General features: G+C 39.0%; 1 protein-coding gene across 2 annotated transcripts in view; it reads right to left on the bottom strand.

The window, feature by feature from the left end:
- OTOGL (otogelin like) overlaps positions 1–19718 on the bottom strand; it is a 259839-nt gene that overhangs the window by 101867 nt on the left and 138254 nt on the right. For both annotated transcript variants that reach the window (XM_088453706.1, XM_088453702.1), the window contains exons 26-33: positions 19119–19253; positions 18881–19027; positions 16650–16769; positions 14231–14347; positions 10370–10526; positions 8438–8464; positions 5687–5854; positions 4181–4459 (exon numbers count right to left, since the gene is read on the bottom strand). In XM_088453706.1, the coding sequence (XP_088309832.1) occupies positions 4181–4459; positions 5687–5854; positions 8438–8464; positions 10370–10526; positions 14231–14347; positions 16650–16769; positions 18881–19027; positions 19119–19253 (1150 nt within the window). The remainder of the gene's footprint in view (positions 1–4180; positions 4460–5686; positions 5855–8437; positions 8465–10369; positions 10527–14230; positions 14348–16649; positions 16770–18880; positions 19028–19118; positions 19254–19718) is intronic.

The raw sequence follows: 19718 nt of genomic DNA, 5'->3' as shown, positions 1-19718 counted from the left end.
GGTAATACATCAGACTAGGGACCAGCACATGCTCTGGTCAAGGTAAAGCTGAATGCCTTTAGTGGGGGAAGTTGAGGGTGGGTGGACACAACAAACTAACAAACTGGGGCCCTGATTCAGAGCCGGACGCTCTGACCAGAGCGCTCGCTCTGAATCAGGGCCCACCTCCATTAAAATGGAGCATCCTCCTGGACGCTCGTATAGCTGTGGGTCACCACCCACAGCATATACGAGCGTCCAACAAGATGGTCGCGATGGTCTTGACCATCGAGACCATCGGACTTGCGAGAGAAACCCTGTGGTCGGGTTTCTCAACCGCAAGGCCAGGAGTCATTTTGGCTCTGTCAGAGCCAAAATCACTCCCACTGACATCACTAGTGATGTCAGTGGGGCCGGCTTTAGACGGTAGGCGTTCCCATAGGAACGCCTCCGTCTGGCAGGCACGCCCCCGGAACGCCCACCAAAGGGGGCGTGCTGTCAATCAACATCGACAGCACGCCCCCTTTGGTGCGAGACCCGGAGCGATGGAAAGTCCTTCGCTCGCCGGGTCTCGCGCATGCGCATGACGGAGCTCCCTCTGTCGTGCGCATGCGCAGTGGGGAACATCGACCCACTTGCGAGCGGACTGCCGCTCGCGAGTGGGTCTGAATGACCCCCTGGGTACATCACTACATATACAAATACATAGGAAATGGTTCAGATCAGCTTCTACCATTTCACATGAGCTTCATCAGTGCAAAGTCAGTAGTATACACAAAATAGAAACAGTATCAAACCATTCTAATGTATATAGAATTAATTGGGGGCTCCAACCAATTAGGGAACCAAAGTGACTCAATATCAAATACTGCTAGTCTAGTACAGGGATAATTCTTTTTTGGGTGGTGGAAAGGGCTAGATCAGTTAGCATTTGATTAATATTGTATTATGAGGAGGATCAAATTGAGTCTGTTATCTTTTTATATTGAACTCTTTTAGTGAAGTTTTGTTAAACATGATGAGTGTCTGGGATTTTATATTTATGTATGCAAATTACAAAGTTGTTGCAAATTAGATGTTTAAGTTGGGGTTCAGAATGGTCTGTGATGTTGGACTATGGCCCCTGGTGGGATGGTTTCTTTTATTTTGGTCAAAGACGTTGTAGTTCATTTACATCCAAGAGCTGCCTTTCAAATGTTTAGCCCATTTTACGAGTTGAGCATTTATTCTTATTTTAGCCCTTAACTGTCATAAAATGTTCACATGTTGCAATCACTGTGTCAATCGGAGCACACATTGTATAATTGTTTATTACCCAGCATTCCAACGATTATATCATATATATGATTTTTCACATTTCGGTAGCATTTATGTTAAATAGTGGGGGCCACACAGTTTTTTGCTCTCTATAAAAAGCTGCCAACACCAAACTGTCACCACAAAGGAGCTGGCTAGCAGTATTGGGGGTCATGTGACCCTGTTGTTTTAATAAATGCTACTACAGTATAAACTATATTAGAAATACACTATAGACAAAATATCAGCAGCAAAGCAGCAACTGTGAATGATTAAAGTGGACTCAATTTGTAAAAACAATCCTAAAGCCTTATCTACACACAGTATTCATGGGCTGGATAATAAAAATAAATCTGGCTATTCAGCTGAAGGCAAACATTTGATACAAGAACATGGCATAATCAATTACTGCAGTTTATCTGTATCTATGTAATATAGAGCAAATCTGTAGACCTATATTTTTATGTTTATGATCAAACATAGGACCTGATTCAGAGGTGGACGCTATTCATGCGCGGATGCAATTTCTTATTTCCAAGTGCAGTAAGGTGCGATGGACTGACGAAATCCTCTGCAGTATGGTGCGATGGACTGATGAAATCCTCTGCAGTAAGGTGCGATGGACTGACAAAATCCTGTGCAGTAAGGTGCGATGGACTGATGAAATCCTGTGCAGTAAGGTGCGATGGACTGACAAAATCCTGTGCGGTAAGGTGCGATGGACTGACGAAATCCTCTGCAGTATGGTGCGATGGACTGATGAAATCTGGTGCAGCAAGGTGCGATGGACTGACAAAATCCTGTGCAGTAAGGTGCGATGAACTGATGAAATCCTGTGCAGTGAGGTGCGATGGACTGACGAAATCCTCTGCAGTATGGTGCGATGGACTGATGAAATCTGGTGCAGTAAGGTGCGATGAACTGATGAAATCTGGTGCAGTAAGGTGTGATGAACTGATGAAATCTGGTGCAGTATGGTGCGATGGACTGACAAAATCCTGTGCAGTAAGGTGCGATGAACTGATGAAATCCTGTGCAGTAAGGTGCGATGGACTGACAAAATCCTGTGCGGTAAGGTGCGATGGACTGACGAAATCCTCTGCAGTATGGTGCGATGGACTGATGAAATCTGGTGCAGTAAGGTGCGATGGACTGACAAAATCCTGTGCAGTAAGGTGCGATGAACTGATGAAATCCTGTGCAGTAAGGTGCGATGGACTGACAAAATCCTGTGCGGTAAGGTGTGATGGACTGACGAAATCCTCTGCAGTATGGTGCGATGGACTGATGAAATCTGGTGCAGTAAGGTGCGATGGACTGACAAAATCCTGTGCAGTAAGGTGCGATGAACTGATGAAATCCTGTGCAGTAAGGTGCGATGGACTGACGAAATCCTCTGCAGTATGGTGCGATGGACTGATGAAATCTGGTGCAGTAAGGTGCGATGGACTGACAAAATCCTGTGCAGTAAGGTGCGATGAACTGATGAAATCCTGTGCAGTAAGGTGCGATGGACTGACGAAATCCTCTGCAGTATGGTGCGATGGACTGATGAAATCTGGTGCAGTAAGGTGCGATGAACTGATGAAATCTGGTGCAGTAACGTGTGATGAACTGATGAAATCTGGTGCAGTATGGTGCGATGGACTGACAAAATCCTGTGCAGTAAGGTGCGATGAACTGACAAAATCCTGTGCAGTAAGGTGCGATGGACTGACGAAATCCTCTGCAGTATGGTGCGATGGACTGATGAAATCTGGTGCAGTAAGGTGCGATGAACTGATGAAATCTGGTGCAGTAAGGTGTGATGAACTGATGAAATCTGGTGCAGTAAGGTGCGATGAACTGACAAAATCCTCTGCAGTAAGGTGCGACGACTGACGAAATCCTGTGCAGTAAGGTGTAAGGGACTGACGAAATCCTGTGCAGTAAGGTGTGACGGACTGACAAAATCTGGTGCAGTAAGGTGTAAGGGACTGACGAAATCTGGTGCAGTAAGGTGCGACGGACTGAAGAAATCCGGTGACACCTACTTTGCATATCTGAGCAATGCTCAAGTCCGCTTGTGGATCCGACCACTTCACCATCTTTCTATAATATGGCCACTGTGGCTGTTGTGCTGAGAAAAAGAATGAAGCTGTATGCCGAATCATGGTCATGGCGCACGCATAACATACCCATGAGAAGTCCTATTTTTGTCAGTTAGAGACAACCAGTTTGTGACAGTATTGCAGGTTCACAGGTAGAAAAGAACCCGACTGGTGGTCTATGGCAGTGGTTCTCAAACACCAGGACCCCAAACAGTTCACATTTTCCAGGTGACCCAGCAGGTGCACAGGTGTAATCATTACTCACTGATACATTGTCCTGTGTAGCAGGACCACACGTCAGGACCCCAAACAGTTCACATTTTCCAGGTCACCCAGCAGGTGCACAGGTGTAATCATTACTCACTAATAGATTTTAAAAGATCCACAGGTGGAGCCAATTATTTCACTTGTGATTGTGTGAGGAAACCTGAAAAACATGCACTGTTTGGGGTTCTGAGAACCGAGTTTGACAGCCTGTGGTCTAAGGGACAATGACCTATGTACATCTCTGCATGACTCCCGGCAATATACTCATGCTGACAATAGTATGATAGTGGTATCGCATGTAATCATCAACAAAATGACCAACAATAATATCATCATCCAAGCAAACATAGCTCAATGGTTATAAAGTACTATAGAAAATGCAGGACACATTCTTGCAGGTTCTGCAGAACAGCTGATGGTTGGAAAACTAAATATCAACTTGGTTCTATACACAAATAAATATATATTAGGCGTTTGGAAATCAAAATATAATATATGTATATTTGTGTACATACTCACACATATGTTATGCTTATATCAGAGCTCACCTTCAATCTTGAAACCACTGGATAGTTTAAATTCCTCGGAATTGTCATATTTTAAAACTTTAACCTCTGTTGCAGTAAGAACAATAAAGAATCCTTTTTTGCTGTGTAACTCAAATGCACTGTAACCTGGAATCCAGAGTCCTTGGTGGTGAAAAAAAGTTGCCCTTCTGCGAAACATTGAACTGGCTTCCCATTGTTCCAGCCATACACTGTCATTTTCTTGCACAGATAGGAAGTAATTTGGTCTTTCCGCAGACTCCAGAGAGACGAGTGATAGTGCTACGATGCATGAAAAGAATAATATAATTAGAATATTTTGTAGACAGCATAAATGTAGTATTTATCACAGAGTGACATCTCTTGAGTTGCTGTGTAGAAATCCAATGTGTGGATTCATTGATTCATAACCTGGGACAGGCATACTGCCCAAGTGTCTTGATTTTTGGTGAGACATTACTGATTTGAGGAACCTATTCTATCCTCTCACAGATTAGGACTTTTGTCCTGTTGATGTGAGCCACTTCAATGTCGTGTGTACCAGCGACAGGTGTGTGCGGCATTTATTGGGTGCATCTAGGAGCTGGGAGCACCTCAGTGCTTTGGAAACACTGGACACCCACCCACAAGGATGTGGCCATGTCCTGTGTAGCAGGACCACACACCATTCTTGTGCAATGTTGCCTTATTAAGACCATTGGAAAATTGTGAGGTTTGGGCAGGGCCAGTTATTCACAATAGTCAAATATCTGCAGGATCAGCATTATATTATGTATGTGATCCCATCAGGACATTTGTAATGTGGGAGGAGCTTCAGCTCTCTGTAATAAATTGGGCAGGTAATGTTTTTATCTTGATGGATAATTCCTTTAAATAAATGCATTTTAGAGAGTTGGTCCTTCCAGTATTTTTAACATGTAACACATTTAGGATTGTGATTTAACCACAACTCACATTGGGGCTCATCATTTTCTAATTTGTTTACAACTTGACTGGATAATTTACAATATGTTTCACTTCATAATGCAATGATAATCTACCACTAAAGAACATTTATATAGTAGCTAGTTTTATACCTCAAGTACCAGTTTATTCTATAGATCTATGTAGAGCTGTCATAGCTGCCATGAGATGTCTTATTTTATATGGATATTTAGCATTTTACCAACTTTATATAACCTTTTCAGTCATTTTGAATCTTAACATTTATGTGTCTTTAATCCCCAATGTTCTGCCATTTCATAATGTGCTATGTATATACTTGATATACTTATTGAAAATAGTTATGCACAGCAATGCACAAAGGATTTCTAATAAGCAAAATTTACAATAAACTACATCCTTCAATGTAAATTATTGCTAAAATAAACTTCTAAATTTAAAAGAAAATATCACATGATTGTACTTGGTCATTTAGGAGAACATGCGTTGACTGAAGGTAGCTTTAATAGAATTATCTGCATTTTTTTGTGACAATATAATTTAAATATTTGGATTTGTTATACTCACATAGGTCTTTATCTCTGAAAAGTCCAGGTGTTATCATGAAGTTAAACAAAACATTTCCATGTGCACTCATTCTTGGCAATGGGAAGATATATTTGCTGGTAACATTAACACCTAATACAATTTCACTGTTTCCACAACTGGATAGGATAAAGGGACCTTCTCCAAGTCCTGTTTAGAAATGAGAGGAAATGAATTATAAGAACATAGCCTATATGCACAAATATGCAAAATTATAACATTTGCTTGTTTTTATCTAATATGTGGTCTAATATATAATATATCAACTATAATAAAGTATAAAACATCTGAACATAGCTTCAATATTTCTAATAAATAGGTTGTATACAGCTATAACTTTGTCATTCTGACATCTGTAGTCATCACAGAAAACAATATATTTTACTATGTTTGTGATTTTAGAATGCAACATATAGTCTGTCTAAAAAGTTTGGTGAATGGTCTGATATATCTGTATGCAATCACTTGCAACAAGGTCGCTCATGCGCGCTGACATGCATAGACATGTCTGGACCTGCCCCCAGTCGGGGTTTGCCCGAGGCCGCCACCGCACTGCCATTGCATTCATTTCAACAGAGTGTCCAAAGCTGTGTGCGTCGAACAGCAATGGAGCAATGACACAACATTAAGTTCTCCTTCAAATTGGGTAAATCGTTGACGGAGACGCACGAAATGTTCACCAAACTTTTTAGACAGGCCTCGTATGCTCCAGAGTGTGGCAAATTAATACTTAACATTTGTTCCTATACTGTGTATGAGGAATACCTCCTTTGCTTCTTCGCTCACCAGCATCATGTATATCTCATCTAGATTTCACTGCTCATAACTAGTTGGCTGGTTGGAACAACATCTGGTAATGTATGGGAGCACGTTGACAATTGACCATTTGCTTCCAAACACTGGAGAATGGGCGAAAACGGTTATTCAGACAAATTTGATTTACGTAACCAATTTGTCTGAGTGACCGTTTCCACCTGTTTTTCAGTGTTTGGGAGCAAATGGTCTATTGCCAACATGCACCCATATATTACTAGGTTTTTCATTACAATCAGCCAATTAGTTGGTGTATGACCAGCTTAACTCGTTATTTTATTACAATTCTATTTAAAACTAGCTGCTGACTGCAGCTTCGCATGCGATGAAATCGCTTCTGCCAACATATTTTTTTATTTAAAGTGTACTAGTTGCTTTGCATAGGGGTCCTGTGGCAGGAGTGGCCCATGTGACCAGCAGCACAATACAGACTAGTGGCAGCAGCGCGTACACTCACACTCACATTATGTTCCCTATCCTATTCAACTGATTGATGGCCCAAAGCACCTCTGCACCCACCCCTTACTGGCCGCGCGCATGGTGCCACACCTATCTCTTGCATTGATGATGTAAATAAGTGTTGTTTTTGTTATTGCTCAACCTTAACCTGACAGATCAAGATGAAACAAAGTGCAGGTTATTTCTAGGAGTTTCCACTGCAAAATGATGCACTTTTTATGAAAATCGGTTCAGTCATTTTGCGCCAACCTACCTTACAGGTTTCTGGAGGTTTTTCAGCAGTTTGCCTTTAGTAAATGCGTTGATTTTAAAATTGAAGAAAAACCGCAAGGAAACCAACAGTTTTCACAAACCTTTAGTCGGTCTACCCTTAGGACTGCACCAAACGTATATGTACATGCGGCTGTGTGCTTGTTATAGCAGCCAATGAGAGTCAGACAGACTCTCATTGGCTGCTGCGTCCACGGAGGGAGCTCGCTTGAGCTCACTCATGAGCTCTGCCTTCCGGCTCCCACTGCAGCAGGTTATGCGAGAGACGTCAAAGTGCAGAAGAGTGGGCCGGGAGGAGCCGACAGCAGTGGTCGCGGAAGGAGCGGGGATTCAGGTAAGTTGTGGTTTTTTGTATTTTTTTTGTGTGTGTGTGCAAAGGGGCATGGGAACTGGCACAGCATAAAGGGGGGCGCCACTGGGAGCACTGTATAGGGGGGTGGCTGCTACTAGGGTCACTGTATAAGGGGGGCCACTACTGGGGGCACTGTATATGGGGGACTTCTACTGGGGCAATGCATAGGGGGGCTACTACTGGGGCCAATGCATCGAGGGGGCTATTACTGGGTGCAATGCTTAGGGGGTATAACTACTGGGGGCAATGCATAGGGGGATTACTACTGGGGTCAATGCATAGGGGGGACCACTTCTGGGAGCACTGTATAAGGGAAACTACTGGGGGCACTGCATAGGGGGGCCACTACTGGGGGCACTGTATATGGGGCACTCTTGGGGGCACTGCATAGGGGAACCTTTACTGGGAGCACTGTATATGGGGCACTCTTGGGGGCACTGCATAGGGGGACCTTTACTGGGGGCACTGCATTAGGGGGCCCAAAGCATATTCTTGCACCTGGGCGCACCACTCTCTAGTTCTGCCACTGCTCTGGTGTAATGCGCATGCGCAACAGTATGTCTGCGCATGTGCATGACATGTGGACCCGGCAGTGCCCAGAAGGCTTCGCTGAAGCTGGAAGCCAATGGGGACCACATCGTTCTCACCATCTAAAGATGGCAAGAACGATGCTGTGACAAATACTGTAATCTTAGATTACTGCTGTTTGTTAAATCCAGAAACGAGGGCATAACCCCTTTATCAAACACTAAAGGGGTTATGCTTAGTTGATAAATAGGGGTCTTAATTTATTAACAAAATCTGGGGTTATTCGAGCAATCTATCTCAATGCCACTTACCTTGATTATAATATTCACAGTCATAGGCTGGAAAACATAAGGACAAATAAACATAAGCAGAGAATATAATTATTATAAAATATAAGTATAGGACACATACGGGCATGGATTAAAAATATAGTTTTATTTAAGGTATCATTTTCTCAAATAAATACTTTTTGTGTTTTTAGAAATATTGATATAGCATGAGCATTATCTGCTGCACTATATAATATATGTACGGTAGAAAAAGCAGATTGCATACTGTAGAATCTGATCAAGACATTTTACAATCTAGTAAAATAAATATTGGAATATAGTAAAATAAATGATCATTATATAATACATGCAATCATCAGTGATTTCATATTTCTGTCAGTGGAATAAGCATCTGGATGAAATGCAAATGCCAAATAGGTTGGGACTTGAGTCTCAAAAAAATGTTCATCATATCACCAGTTTTGCACTTAGAAGGAAAGGTATCATACTGTATATTAGAGAGAAGGGTAAAATGCACATCACCTTCTTCTAAGGCTTGTCTGGCAAAAACCTTGTTGCATAAGAGAAATAAAATAATAATATTTAATTTCACTATTATATAATAAGCACCACAAGGTAAAAGTTTAACCAATTATTAATTGCCACTAATTTCTATTCGCTGAAAACAGCTTAGAACCAAAATTCTTTCATTGTACTGTAGCACACAGTGAACAAAAACACATACAGTACATTATGGCACAGTGTATTCCCTGTTGAATTTTGATTTTTTTTTTTAAACAACTATTTAGTTAAAGGTTTTACAGATAGAAGAAATAAACTTTGTTAGAACACTTGGTTACAAGTGTTGCAGTTATAAAGAACATTTATATTTTAGTTTGCTTTTTAACAGATGGTTGTAACATACATGTAACATAAATGGGCTATATACAGTGGTGTGGTGTTTGTGACCATAATTTATTTAATGAAGGTCCTTTTAATGTATACTTATTGTCTACATGTCGGGGTCATTTATGAAGATAATAACGCAGGGACAAAGTAGGTCTTGACCAGCCAAAAACCTTGATTTGTGCAACTGCACCTAGATATTCAGCATGGCACGTAGGTTACCGAACAAAGTACTTTTATTTACGGAACAGCAGCCGTCTGCAGGAAGAGGGGAGGGGTTGGTCAGAGTGAAGGATTTTCTACTGAACTACAGAGAAGACGCATTTATAGGGCACTGTCAGAGCAAGATTTCATACTGCACGGTCAGACTGTCAGACATAAAAGGTCTTCAATTTTCCATAAACCTAAAGTTTTTGGTCTAGGACTGATACTTTTAATGAAACTTATTTTGCATCTCCATGCTGCAATTTAGCCATGTTGTGCACATCAAGTAACACACACTCACATCAACGGAATACAAAATGGAACATATACACAATTTCCACAAAAAAGATAGACCCAATATGTCACAAAAGCTATAAAGGAGGCCCTATGAAATGTTAATGTAAATGAAAATAAAGTATAACATATATAGATTTTATCGAAAGGAGTGGTCCTAAAGTGTTAAGAAATCTGGACTTCGATGTCTACACATCTGAACAGTGCATCTCTTCAGAGCTTTTTGCCTGTCTGCACAACCAGGGGTACTTCTGGGTAGCAGAGGTGTCTTCCAAGAGCCGATGACTGGGTGTGCACCACGTACATCATTCATGTGCACCAGTGCAAAGCCAATTCATTTTACTGTCATACATTTACTGAGAACTAGTGACCTCATTAAGTAATAATGCCTTTTGGCATGAGACATTAATTGACTGAGTATTGAATCTGCTAACAAAATGGCTGCCTCCTCTATATTTAGGTGACAGGTACAGTTGTCAAATGCGATATGTCTATTTTTTTTATTTTTATTTTTTGTATAGATTGTGAAACGATCATCAAGTATCTTCTTACAACTATAGAGCAACTTACGGCACATATTAGGGGATCTCCAGTGGACTGCTACCCCTTGCTGACAGCATTTGTGAGCATAGGCCGCTATGCTGGTACACAGACATTCACAATCCCCTCCGAGATTACAATTACATGTGTCTGTATGGCAGTTCTTAACAAATGATGTCACATCAATCTGTTTACATAAAATATATAAAAGTCATATTCAGAAAAAGTAATACTGTTATTATTCTTGTGTGCATCTTTAAAATAATGTATTGTATTAGTTTTCAAGTTAAAATGTTATTCTACTGTATGTATTAAAAATAACAAATAAAGCTTTATGATTTATTACACCACAGCATTATCAAAGAAAATTACAACTATACAACAAGAATTTACAATAAATAGTGTAATGTTCAGTAACAGGAGTTATGAAATTATCCTTATGCCATCTAGTGTTTGCCTTATAGTAGTGCAGAGTTTGTGCAGTGTTTTAGTATGGCTGTGCTATTGCAAATAATTTAGAGATGTTTAACCCTGGCATTTACAATGCTATGTGGCTTTTTATCTATCAATATAATATAAAAAAATTGTAGAACTTGTTGAAATATGAATCCCTACTCATATTTTCACTTTTTAAACATGTTCACGTATCCTTTGTTGTGCAACATATAATAAATGGTGAATATGAAGATAAGCCAGGCATTCTTCCATGATGTTTAAAAAAATAATGCTATGTTTATTTAGTGTGCATTTTAACTCACAAGTGAAGTACACAGGGCACCTGTTAGCTTTCTTTATTATGGCTACTATCACACAGGGCTACAAAACACTAGCATTAAACAGATAATCTTATTCTAAGCATTTTATATTCCATTCATGTCTATGAAGAGCTGTAAAATGTTCATGTGAGAAGAATACATAAGTTATAAAGGTGCTAAATACACTGATTAAATTCCAATTGACCTTAGCTATAACAAGTAGAAGTACCACCACAGCCCAAGTCTCATGGAAGTTTTATTCTACTACTGTATGTAACATTAGCCTTTCAAACAGCTAAAGAAATATCAGAGGTGGAGAGGGATTGTGTGGCCACATAGGTATTATTAGTTACGCAGTTTGGTATCCGTAGTCACAACAAACAGTACGTGATATATATTTAAATGTGTGTAATGGTACTGGCTACAGAGGTGATTGCTAATAGCTTGGCAATGCTGTCTGATCTAAACAATTCACATGATTATTCAGATCTATTTACAGAAAAAAGGAATATTATGTGCCACATCAAAAACCTAACTGAAAACAACATGAATATCAAACAACAAACAATAATTCCCATTAACAGATGGTATCATACTATGCTTATCAGTGTATTTAGTTGCAGCTAAAACTTATGTGGAGCTTGCCCATACAATGTTCAATGAATGAAAGAGGCCAATGCATATCCATAAATGCTAGTGTAATCATTTGGGGTTAAGTACATTAATTGGGATAACTGAGTTAGAAATTGCTACTCTACTGTCATATTACATAGTATGCATCTGGGAACTATGGCTACTATAACTGATGTAAATGATCTAAATGGCTATTATGTTAAGTAAAGGTAAAGTATAGATATTTATTTTGCAGTGCAAACTTTTCTAATTGGAGATGATGAGATCTCAGATGTTGATGTGAGTATTTTCTTAATTCCATTTAATTTATACTCATACACATTTTTATTTACTGTAACACCAATCACAACTTACAGACAATGGGTACAGCAATGGGTACTTTTTTCACTCCAAGCTTTGACAAACTATATAGGGGCCATTTTGAGGATCGATAGATCTTGAACAGACCCTATGGAGTGAACCTTGTGTTCTACTGCAGTTATTTATTTTTTATGAAAGGTGTTCATGACCTTTTGCTTCCTATATTAATTTGATCACTTTAACTGTGAAGTTCAATCACCTGTTTGTTTATCGCACAGTTACTTTCTGGGATATACCCTCTTGATTCAAAAAAATGAAACAAAATCTCTTTGAATTATAATAAACTTGTAGATTTGAATTACTAATTTTATACAGTTCAAGTGCATACCTCATACCATGGATAAGTAATAGCCTAAAGGGAAAGGGGGTCTTCACCTCTGGCAACTATAGTTAACATCCAAGTTTAATCAGTTACTCCAGATTAAATGTTTTTTTATAAAAAAATTGATATTTGGTAGCAAGATATACAGTATTAGGAAAAATCATACATGAAAGAATAACTATTATATTTAAGAAATATAATATTTGTATATATTATATTTATTTGTAGAAAAATATTCTGACCCTTAGTACTTTAAGAATCCCAGAACTAACAAAGACCAACACTTGGATCCCAAAACAATTTTCAAGTTACTATCATTGTGATAAGTTATCCTTTATAACTTGTAGTATTATCACCAACAGAGTAACTGAAATAAGCTCATCTGTTATGAGCAGGGTTGGACTGGCCCACAGGGGTATAGGGGAATTCCCCGGTGGGCCCCAGTGTCTGGGGGCCCCACCCCCTCCACTAAGTGTCAGGTTCAAGACTGTGCACTCAAATTATACATTGTTACTCTATTAGAGGGTCAGTTACCTGGTGGAGCAGGACCATGGATAAACATGGGTGCTTGATGAACCTCTAAAGATTGACCTAATGGTTAGCTACGCAGCTGTAGGAGCTGACCACACCCCCTCTGGTGGCTGACCACACACCTTAAGCATGGGCCCCTAGCACTGCATACCCCCAGTGGGCCCTTTATGCCCCAGTCCAACACTGGTTATGAGTGATAATTAACCTATACTGTACATCGAAGTACAATGATAGAAATGTGGCGCCGTTAGTAGAAATAACTCAGACTATTGTAGATGTTTAAAAGTTTATCCGTGTTGAGGGGAAAGTTTTTGCTTTACTTTTGTATATGATCATCACTATGCTCCTCTACTATTGTGAGTGGCTGCGCAATCCTTTCAAGTTAACACTTGGTAAAGATGTTAGATTTTTATGGAAAAAGGTATATTCTGAATCAACTTCATACTCAGTGTTTCAAAGCATTTTGCCAAGGTATCAATTGCAGCCCTGAAGGACTCAAAGATATAAGCATAAAATATTTTTTAAAATGCCAACAGAGTTTTAAACCATTTTCGTAAACTTTGCCAGCATGAAGCCTCATGGATGCATAAATGATGTTATTTGAACTCAGAACGTTTTAAAAAGGCATTGGAATTTAAGGATTTTGGTAAAAAAAAAAAAGTTTAGGTTGAAGCTGATATTTCTCCCTTTCATTGATCTTAGAAAATAGAACCAGGACTTCCCAGTAATAAAAATTTCTTTAGAGTTTGTAGCTCATAAATTACTCACTACATTGTTGCTACCATAGGATTTGCTATCCCACTTCCAAAACCTCATATTGTTACCTATGGGTGATTTAATTAAGTTTTGTATATGCATTAATACTACATATCTTGAGTGAATATCAGTTCCAGTTCATTATTGCTGATTGATGGACATATTCTAGTTCATTGTGAGACTCAAGCATCTTGGATTAGAAAGCAGAGGTTATGATTTTTCTGGGGATAAACGTAAATTATAAAATCCAATTTATTTACTATCTAAAATTCATTTATTTCTCATTTTCATATTTTGTTGTTTATTCTTAATTTAATTCTTATGTTTTTCTTGTGCAGCTCATTGTGTAAGATATTAGGAATAATTTACTATAGAAATATAACCAATATATAGATATTTAAGTACTTTTAATTATTTTTCACTTCTCTTTATTTGATATATCTTGTAGATAGTGTTTTTGAACATAAATTAAAGGAGATATTATATTTGAAATACTATGGTGAAGCACTGTACGGAGAACATAGTCATACTCACCACATTGCGACAGGGAGCAAACACATCACTGTAGAGGACTGAACATTCCTTTTTTGCATAAGGAAATTTGCTCTGATGAACTTCACATGGTCTTATTGTCTCATTAGAACTTTTACACTAAAGACAACACATCATCATTAACTATTATTTCAGTAATAATTGTGTGCAATTATTTCATGTTTCTCTTGCCAAAATATATATTATAATGAGATCAAGTTAAGGGTGACCTCTCCTGGGGTAGATGGGCACTTCCAAACACACTGCAGCCAGGAAACAGCACACCAGTCCAGGGTTTCCGTGTAATTATCCAAAGCTAGTTAACTGTACAATACATATCTGGGCTCTAACTAAACAAACATGATCCCTCTCTCAGCTGTGGTAAGACCGGATTGCCTCTACCACAAACATTGGCATATGCACAGTACTCACAGTCAGTAAATCACAATTTCTCTTAACAATCTTGATGCCTGTTTCCCCAGGTTGTGAGACACTTAGTAAAAACCCTGACACACATTTATCAGCCTCTCACAGGTGCAAGTACTAATTAGCCAGTTCTCAGGTTAAAGACCCGAATGGGCCTAATGGATGGAGCCTGCCCTCACTCTCCATCCATAACCCCAGGAACCCTTATCTGGCTTTTACTAAAGCTCAAATGCCTATCAGATCTGCTTTACAATCATAAACATTTTCCTGGGGTTTTAATATATAGTATATAGGTCAGAAACCTGGGACAAATATATCTCCTGTGTATAGCTTACTGGTGCTTTTGACACAACATATATAGCCTGTCTATGTACATTAAATCATGTGTGCAGATTATTAACAAAATGTAAGTGAGTATTCTTTACAAAGTGGTGCAAGTAAGGGGGTGCAGTACATACAAATGTGTCTGCACTTATCCTTTTGGACAGATATACAGTATATATGGCTTTTTTGTGATATTCAAGACATCTCGTGACAAGATATTACAAGCAAACACTATAGAACAATACAGAACCTTATCATGTATATAACTCCATTCTGCTCTTACTTAGTTATCTCGGAATAAAGGGATAGTGAAGTGAGGGCACAGCTGTAAGAACAGATTCTTATGCAGCCCATACAACTAGCCGCTATAAGGGCAAGTTCTACCGATGCTGAGGTTGGCAGATTGGATAAATCCAACATGTTGGACAATCTTGATTCACCAATTCTGACCCAAAAATGGTTGATATCGGCGAGTCGGGTATTTTTAACATGTTGAATTTCCCCAATTCCCTGATGGATCATCGATCATTGATGTCTGCCAGTCAGCGGATTGGCATTGGCAGGACAGGTAATCAGGCCAGTATTAGGTATTTTTAGGAATGTTGTTTATTTAAGACCTAGGATGGAGGGGTCATGATTACCACAGTTTCATGGCTATTATGGGCTTCTTAGTTCAAGATGCCAAAACCACACATAATGGGACTCACTACAGTTTACATAATGTTCATAATAGTGGTCTTCAGTGTTTGAAGAGAAAATAAAAATCTATATACAAACAGTTCTTAAAAATGTTAGACAATAATGACAAGCTAAGTACTATTATTATTATTATTATTATTATTATTATTATTATTATTATCATCATCATTTATTTATATGGTGCCACAAGTGTCCTGCAGTGCCTTACAAAGTATATAAACAAATAGGTGATCAAAGACTTACAGTACAATACAATACAATGCAGGACAAGGACAAGGATAATATACACTGCTACATTAGCTACCATAACACGCATATAAGCAGCAGAACTTAAGCAACCAAGTGTTAGGTACCCTAGTGGGGAGTAAGAAGTAGATGAAAGTAAAGTAGGGAGAAGCACAAGAGGCTAGAAGGCCCTGCTCATAAGAGCTTACACTCTAAAAGGGAGGGGCAGACAAACAGGTGTGACACAGACGGGGAGGAAGAAGCATATAGCATTAAGTTAGGATGAGAGCTGGAAGGCTTTAATGAAGTAGTGGGTCTTGAGAGCCCGTTTGAAATGATTGTAGAGAGGTGGAGAGTCTGATGGGGAGAGGGAGATAGTTCCAAAGGTGCAGAGCAGCACGGGCAAAATCTTGGAGGCGAGAGTGAGAGGAAGTAATCAGTTGGCATGAAAGGCAACGAGCATTAGCTAAATGAAGAGGGCGGACAGGAGAGTGAAGGGAGATTAGATCAGAGATATAAATGGGAGAAGATTGTGAGAGGCCTTTGTAAACGAGGGTGCGAACCTTGAATTGGGTTCAGAGGGAGGCAGATGTAGAGCATTTGGAGAGGAAGATGAGCCAAGCAGCAGCATTGAGGACAGACTGGAGAGGATTTGGTCTGTTTGGTGTAAGTATATACCAAACAGACTGATCAATGATTATCACCATATGCACCAACTGAAACCACATTAATATAAGAATTCTCATACCTGACCAATAGTCCAACTGTCTCCAAACACCTGAGCATTCCTCACTTCCATGTTATTTGATGTAGTGAGGTCATTTGAGGTGTACTTGTCAAAGTTTCCACATAGACCAGACAGTTTTCCCTAAAAAATATTTATAATTATAATTTTAAACATTTCTTTTGTGTTCTTTTGTGTAAAAGGCCAATGTACAGTATGTCTGTATAAGAGCTCACAAGAATCACCAAATCAGAAGGACAACAGTGAGGTAATTTTCTTGTAGGATGGACATAAAGTCTACAGTGCCCAATGCTTTCTCTTCCTCACAACATGGCCGATTTCACCTGGAAAACATTCTATGGCACCATTTTCCCTTTCTTTCATAACCTGGACTGAAACAAGTAACTGACAGTGAAAAAAACATCATGTCAGATTTAGAACACTGTATTTTTATTTCTTTAATACTGTGTTCTGAAGTGATGAAACACTCCCAATGTGTACTAAAGTGAAGAGAGAATACAGTACTGGTAACACCACAGAAAAGTCACTATCAAACCGCTGCAGTACATGGATACAAGTAAGAGCAGATTAATGTGACTAATGTGATTAATGTGTAAAATGGTGCCGCTACAGTATGGAGTTCTGAAAGGAAATGTAATTATACTACTGAATCCATAAATGCTTTATTTTGAATGGGAATGGATTGGATAAGGGGCATGTTTTAAATCTTTATTCCACCTTATTACGCTTGTCCTGCTGAATCTAAACAGGTGCTAGGAGATCTATCAGGCCCTGGTATTAGGGGCCGTGGCCAAATGTGTGGAGGTGTGCTCCTTCCCTATTGTGAATAGCGGGGGCCTCCTTTTCATGGTGCAACATCTGCTGAATGCGCATCTTGGGGCAGTGCTTGTGCTGCCTTATGTGCCCGGGCCTTCCTATAGGCCTGGGCCTAGGTATTGTGTACCCACTCTCCACATCTCGGTGCCACTCAGTGTAAACAATATATGACTTGTCTCACTGATGTTGGTCATAAACAATTATTTTTTAAATAAGTGACTCATCATTAATCTGGTTTATGGCTTTAGCTAATAACCAACTAAAACCTGGAAAATATACAATGTCAAAACTGTAAATACTTTTTAAATATTTAATTTTACAGAAATATCAATATCTATAAATTGCAACTAATAAGCTATGGTTATCAACAACACCTTTATTCATGAACATTATTTTATATAGTGCCAGCATATTCTGCAATGGAAAGAGAAAAAACAGGGATATATGACCCAGAGAAACACGTCATATTTTGAGGTTATCTGCAACACTGACCCTTATTACTGTTCTTTGGATTTATTACACTTTCTCAGCTTCTTCTCCTCCACTGATCACCACCCACCTGTAGCACAGTGAAGCTGTTTGCAATTCAGCAATGGACACTGCTACGACAACTGACAGAGAGTGTGTTATCTATCAGGCTCACTATCCCTGCAACTCAATCAATTGCTGATGGTTGCTGCTGTTTTGGTTGTCTCTAGCCTTCTCTCGCTGTCCGCTTCACATACAGTGGAAACACTTCAGCAGACGTGATCGCATTACCAAGCGAACAGAGAAAGGACTATCAATTCGGGACAATCCATATAAGTTATTATACTTACCATCAATATATTGGCGTTTATAGACACTTTATATTAATCTGCCATGAGATCTACATAGGAACTTTCACACAGTTCTTTGGATTGGACATATATGTACTAAGCTCTGAAAAGTTATAAACTGGAGAGTGATAAACCACCAGCCACTCAGCACCTAACTGATATGTTGCAGGGTGTGTTTGAAAAATTACAGTTAGGAGCTGATTGGCTGGTGGTTTATCACTCTCCAGTTTATCACTTTTCAGTGCTTATTACATCTGGCCCAATATCTTTGGAGGGACTCATATTCCCTAGAACCTACTTTGGATTTGTCCTCATTAAACATCTTATGCTCCATCTAATATCAGTGATTATGGACCCCATTAATCAACGTTCCTTATTAACAGCGGCATATTTCATTAAGAATTGCAGTGATACTAATGAATATGGCCATGGTATTTCACATAACTTAACTCTCCAGCGAGGTCCATTCTTGGCGGCATAGTTTAGTTCTTGGACAAATATGTTTGTATGTTACAGTATGTCGATCTCAAACTATAATACAAAATCTGTTTGAAATAATAATATTGCTGTATTTGAAGTCAACTGTATTCCATCACTTACTTTCCATCGAGGTCCCACTTTGACATGTATTGTTGTTCGCTTATCCCAAAGTATTGTAATGTCTAATTCTGGAAAGTGCACAACTGTATAGAACCCAGCCTTCCAGTGCTGATACCTATAGGGGCCATGTTGCATTCGAAACTGCTTCTAAACAAAGAATAAAGCAGTATTAGTAACAAAATATATTTAATATCATGCAGAAATATTTAATGCGTGAGCAAAAGGACGTCATACTGACCTGCTTCTCTGAGGTCTCAGTAAAATAAATATCACTACCACCCACAGAAATGACAAGATTCTTTGAACAGATGATGTCATTGTCAAAGCATTTCCTATTCTGAGCAATAATAGACACATTGGAATTATCTGCACTCTGTAATAAACAAGAGAGAATCATATATATTAATTATCTACTGGCCAGATTCCCTCTGATTGACCCAAGTATCCTTGTCTTTTTTAGTTATCAATCTTTTGGTTTCTTGTAAAAATAAAGTCCTTTGTTGCCTCAAAACGATGCCTGTTCTGCTCTAAACGTTCAATAGTATCCACCCAACTATAATACGGTCTATGTAGTTTGTGGTGTTAGTATTAGGGAAAGACAATAACATACAATATGAAGAGCAAAGCTAAGACATGAGATTCACAAAAGTCTTAGAAAGTTTTGGAGCAACAGTTACAATTACACATAGCAATGGCCAGCATTTACAAAATAGTACATCACCAATAGTGTCCAACACAACATGCAGTAGTCACTGCAGTGCCCAACACAGTATTGATTAGCTCTAATAGTGCCATCAATAGTGCAAAATATAATTTCCAATAGTAATGTGATCTGTAA

The sequence above is a fragment of the Taudactylus pleione genome, unplaced genomic scaffold (genome assembly GCF_031769625.1).
Source record: "Taudactylus pleione unplaced genomic scaffold, aTauple2 ptg000040l, whole genome shotgun sequence".
Lineage (NCBI taxonomy): Eukaryota > Metazoa > Chordata > Amphibia > Anura > Myobatrachidae > Taudactylus > Taudactylus pleione.
This window is presented reverse-complemented; position numbering and strand designations above follow the sequence as displayed.